This window comes from Guillardia theta (genome assembly GCF_000315625.1).
Source record: "Guillardia theta CCMP2712 unplaced genomic scaffold GUITHscaffold_60, whole genome shotgun sequence".
Classification (NCBI taxonomy): domain Eukaryota; class Cryptophyceae; order Pyrenomonadales; family Geminigeraceae; genus Guillardia; species Guillardia theta.
In genome coordinates, this window is record NW_005434614.1 from 39,547 (window position 1) to 57,498 (window position 17,952).

Genomic DNA, 17,952 nt, shown 5'->3' on the forward strand with positions numbered 1-17,952 from the left:
ACGGAATTTTAGGATCGTGCGACATATCTTAGGGTTTGACGATGGAAGAAGGCTGTGCGCCAAGCATGAGAAGTCATTCAAAGATCAAGGGAAGGAGGTGGATGAAGGCGACGTTAACGATAAGGTGGAATGGGGGAGAAGTGCAAGTCCGGTGTACGGAATGCACATGGAGCATCACCTTGATCATTGGCTCCCCTTGCACGAATGCAGACCACTGCTACAACCTCCCGAAGATTTTGGAACCGTGGAAAAGAGTTGATGGAATGCCTGACATATAACAAGAACTAGTGAAGGGGTCGATTTGCGATTGATTTTTCGAATGCACAATCAAGTTCTCCTTTTCTCTGACTTAAAATCGTTTTCTGGATAAGACACATTCCTATTCTCTTCTTGCTTCTCAGATTGTTTCGGCACGTCAGTTGTTATAATCCACATCAAAACTGAATAAAGAAGATTCTTCAGTGCATTTAATGTTAACGAGTTGAAGTCCCTCCGAATCCAGTTGATCGACGAACCGTACCAGCTGCAGCAACATCATGTCAGCAACACTAGACCACTTAATGCAGATCTAGATCAACGTACTCGAGGTCGAAGATCTCCTCTCCTCCGCCTCCTGCCTCTGCCTCTCGTTCGACTGCGAGCTCCAGCGTTGGCGAGGATAGCTCTCCTACCCAAAGAGATGAGCACAGAAAGTCTGCACATCGACTCATGTAACCTGGTATTGCGTGCTGGTATGATAGGCAGGGCGTCCGCCCCATCCCCATCCTTGGTGACCCCATCCTTTGCAGAAGCTCAGGAAACCACTGAAGCACCCCTCCTCCTACCTCCATGTCCTCCTGCACCTCCCCATCCGTTACCCCAACCTGAGACTGTGTCTTAGCACCGCTCTCTTGTTTTCTTGCTCCTCACCCCATCCACCTCCTTGTCTGCCTCCAAACAGGGAGGCAAGCGTTCCTCCGATGGCTGCTCCCGTCCAAAAACCATTTGCACCGCCAAAGAAGCCGTTGTTCGCCTGGTACGCATGGGATGCACTGTAGGGTGGAGGAGGAGCATGATGGGCGTCTGGGTTGTAGGGGGGTGGCCTTCCTCCATGAGCTCCCGACCCCCCACTCGCGCCTCCTGAGCTTGATCGCTCTCGCCTGGAGATTTCTCATCGCCAAGTTTTGGATTCAGGCATCTTACATGCAAACAAGAATTCCGATGCCAATCAAAACCGCAATTAGAATCCAGAAGGCAAGCGAGTCGTCGTCGGAGCTGTATGGAAACATCCCGTCATAATGGTGCACACACAAGGGCGGCGGCGAAAGTACGACCTGCCCGTGCTCCTTCTCGAGCCTCGCGATCCATGTCTTGAGTTGTCTTGATGGGGCCGGGAAGTGTCTCCTTGCTTTTCTGAAAGTTTGAGATTGGAGTCAACACGGGACAACCTCATGACTCAACACAGCAGAGAGATATTCTATCGCGATTGCAAACTATGTGGGGTTGTTAACTGCTGTGGTCAAACATACTCGTGTAGTGCAAAGAATACTCCAGCCCGCAACTTCCCCTGAGCTTCAGGCGATCCGTCCTGCTGGAGTAACCTGCCACAATCAGAATCAAACATCGCATCAGAGCCGTCGGATGTCACATTTGGCAATGATAGCATGCCAAAGCAGCAGTAGCAGCGCCAAAAGGCTCCCGTACCTTCACAATTGACGTTGATTTCTCCAAGACGAAGGCTTGAGTCGAGATCGACATCACATCTGACATCAAGCTCAAAAAACTCTCATCCTGACGTCGGCAAGCTTGTTCACACCTCCACTGTACTTCTCCAAGATCATCTGCTCCTACATTACGACATTGGATCGCGCTAATCTCTTGTGCATGCCTCCTGCGGAACTCAGTCAGGAAAGTAGCGTCGCATATCGCAAGGAACGCACGAGCAGGCAGGTCCGTTCACGCAAGACAGCTGGGGGACAGGAGCCGCTCTCCTTCCTTGCATGAAGTCCTTGTCATCACGAGTGTCTTCACAGCACCCTCCATCAACCTGCTGTCATCTTTCCCCTCCTGAAAGTCAAAACCTCGACGTCTCTGAGATCCATGGCGTCCGAATTCACGGCAGCACAGTGGCAAAGTACGCTGCCATGCAAACCCTCTCAGGGAAACAGCACAGAAGTGCGAAGCATGGAGATCCAAAGAGATATGCAGGTAGGTGGGCAGAGGAAAAATGACAACATAGAATCGTCGTCAGCAAGATAATTCAAACCACTTTGTGGGTTCGAAACTTGTACATGCACAAAACAGCCATTGTGGGTTAAAGAGGAATAAGCAGGGCCACAAAATGAGGATGAACGATGGAAAATTCATGAAATGGTCGCAACGGAGGAGTAGGAAGGAGGAAGGAGGAGGCAGTAGGGAGGCAGTGGTGGCCTGGGAGCAGGATGAAGGAGGAAGGAGGAACGAGGAAGGAGGAACGAGGGAGAAGGGAGGAGGAAGGAGGAAGGAGGAAGGAGGGAGGAGGGAACGGAAAAGGATCAGGTGAAGGAGGTGGAGGAGAGCTGCGGGTCTGTACCTGTGCATCAGCGCAAGGCGAAGGAGGAAAACCACCATGGCACAAACCTTGGTAAGATGGTGGCTAGTGAAATTACCGGTGCATTTTCAAGAGATTGAGGGGGTAGGGGTGATACATTTTTTGTATTCAGGGAGCGATGGCGGGAGTAATGGGGCGACCAGTAGGAATGGAGGAGGGGAGCGGAGGAAGGGGGGCGGGGGGGCGGAGGGGCGGGGGACGAAGCAGGGAGCAGGGAGGACATCTTGAAGAGGAAACGGTGGGAGGAGAAGGCAGGAGGAGAAAGTGTGGGAAACGGGTTTCGGAGGGAAGGAAGAAATATGCGTGTAAAAGGCGTTGTAATCGGGGAATGGCATGCGAAGGGTGATGGGGGTTGCGAGGGGGGGATGAGGATGGGAGGTGGAATGAGGGGGTTGTAATATGTACATGCAGGAAATGCTGATGAGATTAAGAGCTGAGAAGAGTTCTATATGCTTCTCATGACAGGTGCAGTAAGGTATGCGGAAGTATGAGTCAAAACCCGCAGACTGGTGAAGCTCGCAATTTTCCTTATCCCTTTCTATTTCCACCGTTTCCTCTCTTTAATTTCCTCCCCCCGTTGGTGCCACTGTTGCCCTTGAATCGCTTGCCGCTACCATCGAATGCCTACAATTCCTTGAGGCTCGTGAACCAGCCTATGCAAAGACGAGAACAACCGGTGAGCCGCTCTTTCTCTTCCTCCTCAGACATGTAACTAGGATCAGTTTATTCCACAATCCAGAAGAAGGCGTGCGAGGCGGATGACAAGTGGTAAACTTCCCCCCATTACAACCGCATGAACAGACATTCAGTTGCATGTGACGATCTGGTAGGCGGTGACGAGCCTTATTCGCCGTACAGCGACACGCTGCAGAGGGCAGACTCGGTTTCCAGTAGTGAGAATCCAACATTGTGAGCTTTGAGTTCAAGAGCTCACGTCGTTGATGTGACTTTCTCGTTTGAAGGGATAGTCGTTCCCATGTGAGCAGTACAGTACGGATACAAGACCAATCCGGCGCTACTGCAAATACCTCGTCATCGTTGATCAATCTCCAATCGGGGACAATAAGTAATGCTTTCGAGGCTGACAAAAACATACCGTCAAGTCCACAGAGAGGTGGTCCTTTGACTTGCATTCTTGTGAGATGCTGAATGTGATCTTGTAAGATTTATCACTGTCACAAGCGAAGACAGAGACGACGGAAATCACATGTGTGTCCTCAACAGTAGAAAATGACGTTGACACCGGACCAGGTATTTGCTGCCTGTAGATTCCTCCAGAATCGTTGTGACTTCAGCTTGCCAGAAACAAACCAGAAAATTGACTCAGAAGAGATGAAAGCTAGTCTGCCGACAAAACGAGGCAGATCCAACTCCCCTGCCATCGCTAACAAAAGACAGGAGACTGATGAAGGTGTGGGCAAACATTCCGATAATCGTGGAATATAGTGATACCAAGCAGCAGAGCTCAGGAACACGATGCGAGGCAGCAGGAATGATGAAGGCTCGGAAAGCCCGGATTGGCGGGAGAGGAGCCCGTCGAGTTCCCGGTCTCGCCCAAGACGAAGAAGGGGAGCAAGATCCTTGACTCCACAACACGTTGGAGTCAGACGAGGTAGACGACGAGTTCGAGGAGATGCTAGAGAAAGGGTAGCCAAGTGGTTCCGGGAGTAAGTGCCAAGAAGCATGTAGAAGAAGGATTAATCTATAGCGTGTTCTGCTTGTGTGCGCGGAGGGAAGAATGAAGTAGAGGCGGGAAGCAGAATGTTGTTGAATGTGCTCTACTTGCATGAGACAAGGGGTATGAGGGTGTGAGGGTAAAGATGTGCATCGCAGGTAAAGGTGGACCCTTAGGGCGTAGGAGAAAGAGAAAATCTGCTTCACCTAAAGGTGGAGGAGAGGGGAATGCGTCTCAAAAAGAAGCACGGCCGGCTGGAGCAGGCCGGGCCCCCAGCCCATGCTTGCGCAGGCGGAGCCCGTCCAGGTCGCTGTCTCCTCGGAGACAAGGAGGGGGGCCGGGACGGTCGCCATCGCGGGAGCGAGGAGGAGGAGGGGGACGAGGTAGGAGGAGAAGAATTGTTCTCGCCTCGTCAGAACGTAACGTGCAGTCCAGGAAGTCCAAGTGGAAGCCCGACGTCGCCGAGTTGGAGCCGGTCAAGATCACCATCATCAAAGCGCTCCATGCCGGGTGAACGGAAGGGAGATCAGCAAGGTCAGTGGAGAAATTCAGCAACAACGCGCATGCGAATGGGGGGAAAGTGAGAACGGGGATGAGAGACACGGGGTCCAGCCACGAGGGCTGAGGAAGATGAGCAGATTCTAGTGGAAATGCATGGAGGATGCAAGGGATGTGGAAGCTGAAGGATTCGCAGGAGATGGTGGGGGATGCGGCAGAGCTGTCCAAACTAGTGGAGGAGCAAGCCCTGGAAAGCGGAAGAGAAGCCGGTCAAGTTCGTTGTCCCCGAGAGGGCGGGAATTGGGGCCTCGACAATCGCCACTGCGGGAACGGGGAGGGGGACCAGGTGAGGGAGGCAGGATAAGGATAAACAGTGAGAGCAGTGGCCGTCTGGCGGCCTGTATGTTGTCTGTCATCTGTCGTCAAGATATTCAGCGCATGATTTGGTCGCCTGTAGTTTTTACTCTTGATCGTTCTCACACATATACCCGTTTGACAACTTTGCTTGACATGTACCTGATGTGTTACTTGGCTCCCTATGAATTGCGCCTGATTCAAACAATCAATGAATTTTATTGTAGATGAGAATGGAGGGCAGCGACTCAAGGAGGAGCGCGACCGACTCCAGCAGGAGCAGGCCGGGCCCCCAGCCCGGGCTGGCGCAGGCGAAGTGTGTCCAGGTCGCTATCTCCTCGGAGACAAGGAGGGTGGCCGAGGCGGTCGCCATCGCGGGAGCGAGGAGGAGGAGGGGGACGAGGTGAGAGAGGAGGAGGGGGACGAGGTAGGAGGAGACGGGGGCGGATGTGGGAAGGGAGAGACATCGATCAGGATGACCATAACGGAGAAGGAGGGGAAGAGGATGACGATGGAATGCAGCAGGGAGACAGCGGCGGCTGATATATTCGGCAGGAGCACCAGGAGGAGGCCGGGGCCCCAGCCCGGGCTGGCGCAGGCGAAGTGTGTCTAGGTCGCTATCTCCTCGGAGACAGGGAGGGTGGCAGAGACGGTCGCCATCGCGGGAGCGAGGAGGAGGACGAGGACGAGGTGAGAGCGGAGTCGAAGATAGTTGGTGATGTCAGCAAGGGAGAGATGGTCATTGAATGTTTGAAGAGATAGAGCGAGAGGGGCAGGACGATGGAGAGAACCAGGGTTTCTAAGCAGGGAAGGGAGGCAAGAACATGATTGTGTGACATACTGCGCAGGGAATGTCAAGAACAGCAGGGCAGGAGCTGGAGGAGATCGGCCGCCTGTCAGGGACTCGTCAGGTGAAAGCTCTCATTGCCAGCTATAAGGGAATGACTATGAACGCCTTTCAGCTCCTCAGGCTCTCTCGGGGTCGATTGAAGGTCGTCAGCTGCATCAAGGTGAGCTAGCCTCTAGTTTTGCTGCCTTGCCTTCCTTGAACACTCCCACGTCCCGGGCTCTTCTTATGGATTTTGCAGCAGTTGGCCAAGCTGCGGCTCGTGACGTCAGGTATCTTCGCTTCCGTTGATTGCTTTGCCTGTCAGCCTTAGTTGTGATTGTCGACCCTGTAGGAAATCTCCAGCGCTTCCACTGTCATCGTCTTCCACAAGCAATTCCCTTCAGCAAGTGAAACATGGTGAACTTTTGATTTGTGATTGGGACTTTTTTGGCGACTGAACGATGCTTCTCCCGCCTCACTATCATTTTCTTCTTGAAGATCCGCATGGAAAAAGTTCTGCTGGCAAGATCGTGAAGTCCAGGGCGGAGTCGCTGGGGTAGTAATTCCTCCTCCTCCTCCTCCTCCTCCTCCTCCTCCTCCTCCTCCTTCTCCTCCTCCTCCTCCTTCTCCTCCTCCTCTAGAAACACGCGCTGAACAACTTTCTAGTATGGCTGGGGTTGATCTACGGGAGGAATCTAAATTACAAGTTCATGTGATACAGCGAACAAACAAAGATTGGTCTCTGACCCTCTTGACTCGCCAGAAGAAGGATGTTGGCGCCCTCGCTGCGGAAAAACCAAGTGCGGGCGCAAACTTCTACAGATTTCCTGCTGACACTTGACTGCAGCTGGACTTGCAGCTGGACTTGCTCATCTGCAGGGACCGGAAATCTCGACCCCCCCGATGTGACGCTCCCTTGATGGTTGGCGTCCCTGGACTGACCGGGCTGAGCAGCACCAGCCTGCAGATGAAGGCGAACGTGGAGACGGTGGAGAGGAGGGGGGCAGGGAGTTCAGATGTTGCAGACAAGATTAACGAGGAGATAGCCTGCATCTCTTCGTCATATGGAGACGATTCTGAGGAGGGTGAGCGAACTTGACAGCTGCAAGTTCGGACTCGAGTGACCTTGATGTCCGATCAGATCTCGTCAATGATCGCAAACAAGTCAAGTTGTTCAAGACAGGTGCTGATCTTGTGACTGTCCAACACAAAGAGACGTCGCAAGCTTGTGATACAACGATCGCTGCTTCCCTTCTACCCTGTCGCCCTGATCCTCTCCAGCAGATGCACTTCCACCCGACTTGGAGCTTCGGGTGAGGCAGCTAGAGGACAAGGAACTTCGACTCGGCGAGCTAGAGAGAAGCTTGATGATGAAGGAGAACCAGATCATGACACAGATCGCGTTCGATGACATCCGGTGTGAGGCCATGGCGGCAGAGATCAAGAGCAACCAGCAGCTGCTGCAGAACCTGCAGTCGGAAGTCTCCCTGCTCCACCAGACCGTCTCCTCCCGGGACAGCGAGATCGAGACTTTGAAGAAGAAGTGGGAGGACCTTCACGAAGCTATCGAGTGCAGCGTCTGCCTCGAGCGACCAGCCAAGGTCGCCTGCTCGCCATGCGGGCATTGCTTCTGCTGCGACGAGGCCTGTGGCTCCTCCTCCTTGCAGAGCTGCCCTGAGTGCCGCTCGTCCATTGAAGGGAGGACGCAGCTGTACGGGCCACTCTGCTTTCTGGAGCAGCTGATGAAGAAGGAGGGCGGTGCCGGCCATCTTGCAGAGTCCTCGAGGTCGCGCAGGTCGAGGAAGGAGGTAGAGGAGCTGGAGGAGAAGGTGCGGGGGCAGGAAGAGACGTGCAAGCAGAAGGAGGAGGAGATGGAAGAGCTGAAGGGTCGGCTGCAACTCATTTCGCAGGAGATGTCATTGCTGCACGTTCGCTGCAGAGAGTCGATCTCAATGACGAAGTCGAGGGAGGAGAAGGTCAAAGAGGATCTCTGCAGGATAGAGGAGGCGATAAACAGCTCGATCGATGGAGTAGAGAAGGTGAGAAGGGGGAGGAGGGAGGAATTAGTTGTGCTGCATGTTGTTGACTTCCCGGTCTTGCTCTAGAGCTTGGAGGACGGGCTTGTCGGGATCGTATCTCGCAGCGTGAAGGCAGCACAGGCACGAGGAGACGTGCGGCTGATCGTCTCCTACATGCGGATGCTGCCGACATGCGCGACGGTGGCTGAGGAGGGTGTGAACGCTCTCAAGGTCTTCTTGGGCGACGAGCGCAAGAAGAGGCAGATCCTCGTGGGAGGTGGCCTGGACGTCCTAGCAGACGCGATGAGACACTTCGGAGGGAACCCGATGCTGGTAAGGTCGGCGAGCCTAGCGATGGCGAGCGTGAGCCAGGAGGAGGAAGGGGAGCTTCTTGCGCTCGACGCGAGCAGCGTGCAGACGGTGCTGGAGGTGATGAAGGGAGGGATGAAGTCAGCAACGATCTCCATGCTGGAGGTCCTGTGGAACCTGTCGGTGCTGGACAGGAACAGGGAGACCGTCGCAGAGGCCGGGGGCATCGCCGCCATCGTGGAGGGCATGCGGCTATTCCAGGAGAACGCGACGGTGCAGGTGAAAGGGATGCTGGCGGTACGGAGACTCATCGAAGACCGTCGGGAGTATCAGATCCAAGTGGTGACGTGCAAGGGAGACGACGTGATCATCCAGAACCTCGTGTCGCACCGCTCCAACGACAGCCTGCTGGAGGAGAGCTGCTCTCTCCTGCGCATCATCGCCTGGGTGCCTAACGAGAGAAGCGAGATGATGATCTCTGTCGTGATCAGCTGCATGCGCGAGTGGCTGTGGCTCACCCGCCCCTCCATCCAGCTCCACTGCTGCGGATTCCTTCATGCTGCCGCCTCCTTCTCCAAGAACATCCCCATCATCGTCCTCGAGGGAGGCGTCGAGCTTGCGGTGAAGAGCATCCAGCTCCACAGGGCCTGCGACGAGCTCGTCCTGCTGGGGTTCAAGCTCCTGCAGAACCTCAGCAAGAGGAGCGAGGCGGCGAGGGAGAGGATCGTGCAGACCAACGCGATCAAGTTCCTGCTGGAGGTCCTCCAGCAGCAGCCCACCTGCGCCCTCGTTGCCGAGGCTTCCATCACCCTGCGCTTGCTCGTGGACGATGACGAGCACATGGCGAACCGAGTCATCCTGCAGGACGCGATCCGCTGCCTCTCCGAGGTGATGGAGGTCCAGAGCAGCGGCTCAGCTGCCCACCAGGAGGCCTCGAGCCTGCTCAAGCTGCTGCTGAGCCTGGAGAGCCCGCAAAGTCGTGCGGCGAGACTGGCAGAGGGACGGGGGACGAGGGAAAGGGCTCTAAGGGCTGGGGAGAAACCTGTGGATCCCAGGCTGGAGGGGAACGAGGGCAGGAGAGGGGAGGGGCACGACGTGAAGAAGATCGACCTGGAGACGTACAGGAGCAGGAGGAGCGAGCCTGGGAGCAGCTCCTCCCGCCTGTTTACGAGGAAGTGAAGTGGAAGCTCGTCGCTCTGATACCCTCGTCCTCGTCCTCGTCCTCGTCCTCGTCCCCTGCTCGTGGTGGTGGTGGTGGTTTGATCTTGCTGTTCCTGCTCTTTCCTCCTGCTCTCCCCCTCTGCCGCCCTTTCTTCTTCCTTCCTGTTCTGATCTCGTTCTCGTCTCTCATTGTCCTTGTCGACTATTCTTATCTTCGTTCTTGTTCTTCTGTCTGGATTACAAGTCCTTTGCTACATATGCCTCCATGTGTTGTTCCGCCAACAACATCCGCGTCTTTGAACAGGAAACGGCACTTTCAGCCGTGTTCCGTCCTTCGCACTTCACATCATCGCAATCGAGATGTTCAGTTTTCACCTACCGGGTCCTTCTACTCCTCCACTCATCTTCTCCTTCTCTTGTCATCGTGAACATTTGTTACGAGATGTTGTTAACATAGCAACTTATCATCATTTCTGCGCTGATCAGAACAAAGCTCTCACTCCGTTCTCATCGTACTGAGCACCAGGCCTCTTGATGACGTTGCCATCGTCGTCGATGTACTGCACACAAAGTCACCACACTTGATGTCAAAAGTGTCGACGATGACGGGAAATGAAAAAAAGGAAGACTACAAATCAACTAATTGACAGAACGAGAACATGTACAAACTGGTCGACAGCAAGAACACCGTGAAAAATATCTACAAAGACATGGGTAAGGACTTTGTTCACGCACCTCGCTCTTCTGTTGCAAGACAAATCTGCTGAACCTGAGTGCAGATGTCATGGACCAATTTACACAAACAAGGCAAGTCATAATAACTCAAGCCTAAAACAACAAGACACATCACGACAACAGTTTCAACATCATCAGTCGTTTCGACAACAGTTTCGACATCATCAGTCGTTTCGACAACAAGACAGCGAGACGTACAGCTTGAAGAGAATCTTGTCAGTTGTCAGGAACTCAACAGAGGATCCTTGCTCTGTCGTTGAAAGAATCTTGGGAACCAAATCCGCAGCCACCTAGGGGTCGTCAAAAACAAAATCAGTCCTTGCCTCCTCCCTGCCTCCCTGCTTCCCTCTCTCCCTGCTTCCCTCTCTCGTTTCCTTTCTCTTCCCCTCACTCCCCCCTGTCCTTCCTGCTCACTCGCTCCTCGTTCCTCGCTCGTTTGCCTTGCTCCCCCCACACCATCACCACCCATCTCCCCTCCCTTTTCTCACCTCCTCGGGCTGAGCCGCGAGTACTCCAAAGGGGAACTTGCGGAGCTCTACGTGCACTGATATCAGAAAAAATCCCTTCCCCTCTCCTCCCTTCCTCTCCTCCTCCCTTCCTCTCCTCCTCCCTTCCTCTCCTCCTCCCGTCTCCACTTCCCCTTCCCTCCCATTTCCTCTCCTTCTCCCCTCTCCTCTCCTGCTTTTCTCCTTCCCTCTCTTCCTCCCCGTCCCTTCCCTCCCCTCCGCTCTCTCTCCTTCCTTCCTCCCCTCCCTCCTCACCAGGCGTCGAGTCATCGAGCAGCAGCTGGGTGAAGACCATGCCTGGGGAGAGGGTATGCACCTGCTGCGGGTTCACAACAAGGAACAAGAGGCCAACAAACAAGAGACCTTGACGTCTCCCGGATACTCCTTCTTCTCGTATCCCTGCACTCCCTGCGGACAAATCACTCCTCCTGCCCCTCCAACCTTAATCATCATCTCCATCATCATCATCTCCATCATCATCATCATTCTCATCATTATCATCATCATCATCATCATCATCATCATCATCTCCATCATCATCATCTCCATCATCATCATCATCTCCGGTCGTCCGTTTCCTCTTCTCACCTTGGTGAGCTCATCTACAAGTGACTTGGTCATCTGCGGCTGGCCGCGCTTGGTTGCTCCGTAGCAGACGTATCCTATCAGCCCGTCAGAGCGAGGGGGAGGGGGGGGATGGAGCGGAAGAGGGAGAGGGGACGGAGAGTTTACCTGGAGTTCCTCCTCCCTTCACGCCGCTGCACGTACAGCAATCTTACTATGCAAACTCAAGTAGGAGGAGCGGGAGAGAGGAGGAGAGGAGGAAATGGAAAGACGAGAAGGAAAACTTTTGGGAGGTCTCAGGGGGAGGAGAGGCAAAAGCGAGCGCACGGGAGGGGGCAGGGACAGCAGGAGCAGGAGCAGGAACAAGGAGGGGAGAAAGAGGAGGAGGAGCGTCACCTGCCAACGGTGTTGAAGACGTGCGAGGTAACGCCCGGCTGCTGGAGCATGGTCTTCATCGCGTACTGTTCCCTCCAGTCACCCACGGGAGGAGAGAAACATGCTGCTTCCTTACCTGAGTGCACAGGAGCGCTCCTAGCAGATTGACCTTGACGACGGCCTCAACCTGTCGATCAAGATCAGGAGACGCGGTAGAGAGCAGGGTTGTCGTCAGCGAGGTGCGTCGTCATTCTCTGCTCCTCATCCCCTCCAATCATCGACATCAGCATCAGCATCAGCATCAGCATCAGCATCAGCATCAGCATCAGCATCAGCATCAGCATCGCCGATGTCGTCATCTCCGATATCATCAGCATTAGCATTAGCATCAGTATCGTCGTCGTCGTCGTCGTCGTCATCATCATCATCATCTCTACTCCTTGTTAACAGGTCGTTCATTCAACCTGCTCGACAGGAACATCGACGAACGCTCTCCTTCCTCCGTTGATGCCAGCGTTGTTGATCCAGTAGTTGATGGTGCCTGGAGCAGGGCGACGTCAGGAGGGCGTCGGTAGGAGATGGCGGCACACACCGAGCTTCTCCTTGGCGAAGGAAGCGAGCTGAGAAACACTGTTCTTGTCGCTGACGTCGGTGATGATCTCGTAGAGCTGTGCGTTGCTGTGCTTCTTCCTCAGGGCGTCAGCAGCCTGCGAGATCTTGGGGGAGATGTCGCAGATGACGACGCGATGTCCTCGGGCGAGAAACTCGTCAGCGTAGGAGAACCCGACTCCTCCTGCTGCTCCTGTGATCACCACACCGAAGGACGACGCTCGGGCTCCTCTCAACCCCTCCGAGCGCTGCCAGCTCGCTGCCGACAGAGCTGGCGCACCGACCTGCCTCGAGGCTCCGGCGAGAGAGAAGGATGATCTTCCGAGAGGCGAGGAGGGGGAGGAGGAGGCATGGAAAGCCTTGGAGGAAGCGAAGGAGGTGGAGGGGAGGGAGGAGGGAGCGAAGGCTCCCGCTCCCGCCGCCATCGTCGCCAACAGCGCTAGCGCGGCCGCCATGTAAGAGATCCGAAGGTATTGAACCGGTTCGATCCGATGGCCAATAAGCGCTCCATCCGATTTGAATCGAATTGGAGAGATGCTCTGAGGCAAGTCCAGAACTTGTACCGTAAATTGGATCCACCCTACCCCACCTACTGTACCATCAATGTGGTACAGTGAGTACCCCTTCTAGACTACAATACTACCCCACCCTGATAGGCTTTGTTGAAGAACTTGCGCTCCACCACCCCTGCAATCGTTGAGCTTCCTTCGACTTCCCTTTTCCTACCCACGACCTTCATGTCGCACCCCCCCCACTTTAACCCCTACCCCCTCAAATTATATGAATTTAACCCCCAGTATCCCACACTTCCAGACGACAAAATCGCCCCACCCTGTAGTTATTCCTGCGACTCTACATTGTCTCACCCCTACCCCACCATATTCCTTGTACCACCCCCCTTAACATCTGTACCCTGGTCATAATGACCACCCCACCCTTGTACCTTCACCGCTACCTCTCAGCAATGCTCGCTCTTCGCCGCAATGCACTTCGCGCGGTATGGCAGCCTCAGACTCTTCGAGCCGAACTGAAACCTGATCATGCTTGCGATATGCCCTCTTGACATCAGCTACAACCATCTCCTCTCCACTCGCCTCCTCTTTCCTTCACACAGCTCATCCTTCGCTCAGTTGTTACTTTTGCTCTCGTTCCTGATGTTAACGTTGTATCTGCTTCGAGTTGGTCTTCTTAGCGATCGATCGAGATGGTTTGCTTCTTTGACATCTTCTTGTCTCTTTCAATCTTCTTATTTCCTGTTCCTTGATGTGTTGGAACTCCTTCATGTCCCGTTCCACCTCAGTCGCATCTTGGCCCTGCTGGGTTGATGAACTTGGTCATTCTTGCCTGCATCGTCTTCCTCAAGTCAACCTTTGTTATCCATCATCATCATCTCTATCATCATCATCATCATCAGCAGCAGCAGCAGCAGCAGCAGCAGCATCGTCATCATTAGCACCTTCATCATCATCATCATCTCCATCATCATCTCTATCATCATCTCCATCATCATCATCTCCATCATCATCATCATCATCATCATCATCATCATCATCATCATCATCAGAACCTCCATCATCATCATCAGCAGTAGCATCAGCATCATCATCATCATCAGCAGCAGCATCATCATCATCATCATTCCTCTCCTTCTCCTCATCCTCCTCCTTTCACCTTCTATGGATTGTCCTCGTGGCGTCTTCTTGACATCTTCGTTTAGGTGGCAAAAGGAACTCGGCACTTCTCCAAGAATCCTGACACTGAAACTTACCGGATCAAGTCCCAGGTTAGCGACGAGCAGTCACGACGTTTTTGTTTCAATGTTCATTCATGTGTGCTGACGAAAAAATGTATTGGATGTCTACTTGCACTTCTGACAATGTTTGTTGAATGCAGTCTTTGACAACCGACGTCTTCACTGGCTTCATAGCAGCCGTGAAGCAGTTCGGTATGTGAATGACAATTGCGAGGCCCTGTGGTTGAAACGCTCCTCAAGGTTGGAGAGACATCTGGAAGCAACTCAGACAGTGCAAGGAGGCCAAGGTACATCACCGCTTCCTGCTGATTGTATCTGCAAGAATCTTATACTCTTTTGATCTTGCTCCTCCTCTACCACCACCTCCTCCTCATCCTGCCTCCTTCGCCTACGTCTGCCCTTCTTACTCCCTGTCTCATTCCCTTTGCCTTTCCGTTTGCTTTCGTCCATCCTGAATGTAAGAATGGTGTAGGTTGGAACTTTGGTCGGAACAGACAAATTTGGGAACCGGTATTACGAGAACAGAGAAGATCAGTACCTGCGCGACAGGTCTGTCCCAGCTCTTGTGTCAACGAGCCTCTGAAGACATTGATCAGATGGGTCGTCTATAACACCGAAAAAATCCACATGGACTATGATCCAGCTCTGGTGAGTAACGAAAGCCTTGTCTTGTTAGAAACAAACATACTCCCACTGCTTGTTGACAACCTTGAGGTGAGTTGTGTCGTTCTGACTGTGATGTCTCAAGGTGCCGCCAGAGTGGCATGGTTGGCTGCACCATATCACCGATACCACCCCAGATGAGATCAAGAGGAAGGTTGGGTTGCTCTCGGCGCTGAGACCTGGCTGATGCTCCCTGGCAGCACGGAGATGCGAAGTTCTTGACCGAGAAACAGTACAGTGAGGAGAAGCAGACTGGGCGAGATGTGAACGTGAGACGAGCGAGCGGTGCGAGATGGGTCCTGACGACAACATGCGCTCATGCAGTACAAGAACCCTGGGCATCTCCTTGGAGGAAGAGCGCGTGGTGACGGTTATTTGTCCAAGTCTGGCAGCGTCCGACCTGTGAGTTTGGAAGGCCTCAATGTCTCTTGTTGTCCCTCGATCGTTTGTCTCTTGTTGTCCCTGACAATCGGTTTGTTTGTTGTTGTCCCTGACAATCGCTTCAGGCATTCGAACCCTACGATCCCAAAGCTGATAATTACGTTTAATCTGCCGCGCTGTCAATTTTTTGTGCATGATTTTCAAGATGGAAGGGTTCAAACAGCTACAGCTTCTACAACAGCACAGCTGTTTTCTTGCTTCCTACTTCGATCGAAATGAAAATTGTGTTGATTTACCAGCATGCCTGCTCGCTGCCTCATGAAGGTGTCCTTCTGATCCATCCGACGTGACATGCTCAGTTGTAGTTTTTCAAACGCTCACGATCGTTTCAATGAGAGTTGTCGGAGGAGCCTACCTCTCCAACTTCCTGGGAAGTTGCCAACAGATCGGCACCAGCAACATCACAAAACTCCTTGACATCGCAGTATCCTTTCGCTCAATCCCAAAGTTTTTTCTTCAAGTCCCTTCACAACTTCCTTCCCTTCTCCCTGTAGCCTTCCTTTGCATCCACGTCGCCCCTCCCTCTTCCTCCCTCTCCCTCCTCTCCCTCCTCCTCCCCCCCCCCGTCCATCGCACCATCATCCGCCGCACCCGCTGTCCTGATCGCAACCCCCTCCCCTTCCCCTGGCTGCTTTTTCGTTAGGGCCGCCGCCATGGGGCAAGTGACCTCAGTCTTACCGCACGAGGGGGGGGGCGGGGCACAGACGACACAGAGCTTGCAGGAGCTGGAGGATGGTAGAGATGGGAACGAGTACTTCCTGACGTCCTTCGACCATGGCGGAGCCGCCCTGACGGCTGAAGACGACTTTCTCCTTGCCCGTGCACACGGTACTCTGCTTGACGACTTCGACGAGGAGGAAGCGAGGAGCAGGAGGAGGGGGGAGGAGGAGTGGACAAGGTACAGCAACAAGCCTGACCTGATCACGTTCGATGATCTCGTGTCCTTGGACAACGGGGAGGAGAGAGACGTGAGCGACGGGGAGGAGGAGTATCCTCCCGCGAGCGCAAGTGCGTCGGGCCAGGTGCAGGGGAGGAGGAGGAGGGTGTCGGTGGAGGTGACGGCCGGTGAGAACAGGAGGAGAGTAAGCTGCAGCTCCTGCAAAACCTGAGCGACGTTGAGAGCAAGCTGGTGGACAAGTACCGAGAGTACGCGCGGCTACACCATGACATCGTGCCGATCAAGGTGAGAAACAAGTTGAGACAACAAACATGCTACCATTTGACTTGCTGATCATGTAGAATCGAGACAAGTCGAACCTCTTCTACAGGTTGCTTCCCCTTCTTCCACTCACAACTCCCGCTGATGCTCCTCGCCAGACCGCAGGGACAGTCGCCGGGCTGGCATCCGGGAGGGAGGTTTGCCTTCCGAGAGGACGCAACGGATGCGATACATGACCTTCAGGTAGAGGAGGAGGAGACAGGAGGAGGTTTGTAGAGACGAGTCTTGTGATAACAGGAGCGAGAGATTGAGTTGGCCAAAGCTGAGAAGAAGAAATTTTTGAAGGCGATCAAGGACGTGCGTTGGCTCCTCCCTCCCCCCTCCTCCCTCATTCCTTCCCATCCCTCCTCCCCATCTTGTCACTCTCTACCCCCTCCTCTCTTGCTCTCCTCCTCCCTCCTCCCTCTCCCCTCCCCGCTCCCTCCCCGCACTCCTCCCCGTGCCTGCTGCAGTGACTGACGGTTGCGAGAGCAGCGGATTGAGCTGAAGAAGCAGAGGGTGAAGAAACACAACCGGGGTGCTCAAGCTCAAGTTTTCTCCTCGAAGTTCGATGTATGGAAGGGACAAGAACCCATCGACTCTCCTCACGTCTTGCTGCTGCAGCAAGTCCTCGAGCATCAGGAGACTATGAAGAAGAAGGCCAAGAACAAGTCACTGTGAGTCGATGAGTGTGATTTGACAAGGCTCCCCTGACGCTCCTGCTTGCTCCAACAGCAACGCCACCATGACGAAACAGCGAGTCATGGAGGAGAGCTGCGAGAGGATGGAGAAGGTGAAGAGCCCATGAAGCAACGCTGCCCTGACAACATGCAAACAAGGACTTGCAAATCCATCAGGCGCGGGAGTTACGTCATGCCAACTATTACAAACAGCAGCGAATCCAGGAACTTCCTCCCCCCTTGTGCTCCCCGACGTCTGACAAGTTTAGCAGGAGGTGGTGGACCGCCGGCTGCACTCCCTCGCTCGTGCTCGGCGATCGATCCACCACATCGAGGTTGAGCAGGAACTACTATGATAAGACAATCGTTCATTCCCTCCACTTCTGTACTTGCACCTTCCCTCCCTTCACCGAGTCTACCAGCTGCCTTGACTGCGCCAGGTACTTGGACGCCTCCAGCTGCTTGTACGTCGCCTCCTCCTTCATGTACCTCTAAGTCATCGTCACCATCAAGACCATCTGGACGCAAGACCCCAGCTCACCTCCTGCTGCTCCGCCTCCTTCTTTCTCAGCTGGTCATAGTCCTTCATCTCCCTCATCTCGTCTCGCGCATACGCAGTCGCGTACTTGGAGACAACCCGCGGAGCGCGCATGATGTCTGCGCCGCTCGCATGCGCTCGCGCGTGCTTCAGCCTTGTCATCACTCGATGGACCCGCTCTTGCTGCTCCTCGAGCACGGGCTCTTGCCGCTGGACTCGAGACATGGCGATCAGGAGGAGGAGGAGGAGGCATGCTGCAGGCGCCAGCAGGCGACCAATGCTCCACTTCACGCTCGTCATCACAGTTACCTTCATCATGAAACATCAGCAAGTCCTAAACCAGGGTCGACCCCTCACAACGTCATGACTCCTCGTTTCATCTCTACATGACCATTGCCCAACCATCAAGCGCTCCGTCGTATGGAGCAGCTCTCAGCATCTCATCCTCCGCTCGATACCATGTTTAAGCATCACTCG

General features: G+C 54.1%; 6 protein-coding genes across 6 annotated transcripts; 3 read left to right on the forward strand and 3 right to left on the reverse strand.

Annotated features, from left to right (window-relative positions):
* Positions 1 to 557: 557 nt before the first annotated feature.
* GUITHDRAFT_142024 (hypothetical protein) lies at positions 558 to 2,081 on the reverse strand (the record flags this gene model as incomplete). The annotated part of the gene is made up of 8 exons (XM_005828238.1): positions 558 to 667; positions 919 to 1,139; positions 1,183 to 1,387; positions 1,509 to 1,580; positions 1,684 to 1,742; positions 1,796 to 1,870; positions 1,920 to 1,987; positions 2,061 to 2,081. 8 exons carry the CDS (start codon positions 2,079 to 2,081, stop codon positions 558 to 560), a joined length of 831 nt encoding a protein of 276 aa, XP_005828295.1.
* A 2,442-nt stretch (positions 2,082 to 4,523) lies between these two features.
* GUITHDRAFT_142025 (hypothetical protein) lies at positions 4,524 to 9,431 on the forward strand (the record flags this gene model as incomplete). Its single annotated transcript, XM_005828239.1, has 14 exons — positions 4,524 to 4,627; positions 4,680 to 4,719; positions 4,939 to 5,088; positions 5,341 to 5,499; positions 5,652 to 5,786; positions 5,945 to 6,007; positions 6,059 to 6,106; positions 6,185 to 6,215; positions 6,278 to 6,332; positions 6,592 to 6,637; positions 6,773 to 7,010; positions 7,067 to 7,108; positions 7,210 to 7,964; positions 8,031 to 9,431. 14 exons carry the CDS (start codon positions 4,524 to 4,526, stop codon positions 9,429 to 9,431), a joined length of 3,267 nt encoding a protein of 1,088 aa, XP_005828296.1.
* A 464-nt stretch (positions 9,432 to 9,895) lies between these two features.
* Positions 9,896 to 12,627, reverse strand: GUITHDRAFT_74825 (hypothetical protein; the record flags this gene model as incomplete). Its single annotated transcript, XM_005828240.1, has 12 exons — positions 9,896 to 9,973; positions 10,149 to 10,182; positions 10,347 to 10,438; positions 10,637 to 10,683; positions 10,910 to 10,973; positions 11,018 to 11,062; positions 11,243 to 11,316; positions 11,387 to 11,412; positions 11,615 to 11,679; positions 11,730 to 11,780; positions 12,058 to 12,134; positions 12,186 to 12,627. 12 exons carry the CDS (start codon positions 12,625 to 12,627, stop codon positions 9,896 to 9,898), a joined length of 1,095 nt encoding a protein of 364 aa, XP_005828297.1.
* A 779-nt stretch (positions 12,628 to 13,406) lies between these two features.
* On the forward strand, positions 13,407 to 15,166 carry GUITHDRAFT_112529 (hypothetical protein; the record flags this gene model as incomplete). Its single annotated transcript, XM_005828241.1, has 10 exons — positions 13,407 to 13,409; positions 13,920 to 13,985; positions 14,096 to 14,147; positions 14,196 to 14,242; positions 14,428 to 14,504; positions 14,552 to 14,603; positions 14,704 to 14,772; positions 14,819 to 14,887; positions 14,943 to 15,020; positions 15,125 to 15,166. 10 exons carry the CDS (start codon positions 13,407 to 13,409, stop codon positions 15,164 to 15,166), a joined length of 555 nt encoding a protein of 184 aa, XP_005828298.1.
* Positions 15,167 to 15,712: 546 nt separating this feature from the next.
* GUITHDRAFT_112530 (hypothetical protein) lies at positions 15,713 to 17,065 on the forward strand (the record flags this gene model as incomplete). Its single annotated transcript, XM_005828242.1, has 8 exons — positions 15,713 to 16,081; positions 16,135 to 16,242; positions 16,299 to 16,327; positions 16,377 to 16,461; positions 16,516 to 16,575; positions 16,753 to 16,830; positions 16,882 to 16,934; positions 16,993 to 17,065. 8 exons carry the CDS (start codon positions 15,713 to 15,715, stop codon positions 17,063 to 17,065), a joined length of 855 nt encoding a protein of 284 aa, XP_005828299.1.
* Positions 17,066 to 17,305: 240 nt separating this feature from the next.
* On the reverse strand, positions 17,306 to 17,793 carry GUITHDRAFT_112531 (hypothetical protein; the record flags this gene model as incomplete). Its single annotated transcript, XM_005828243.1, has 2 exons — positions 17,306 to 17,428; positions 17,479 to 17,793. The coding sequence occupies 2 exons, from the start codon at positions 17,791 to 17,793 to the stop codon at positions 17,306 to 17,308; spliced, it is 438 nt and encodes a 145-aa protein (XP_005828300.1).
* Positions 17,794 to 17,952: the final 159 nt, after the last annotated feature.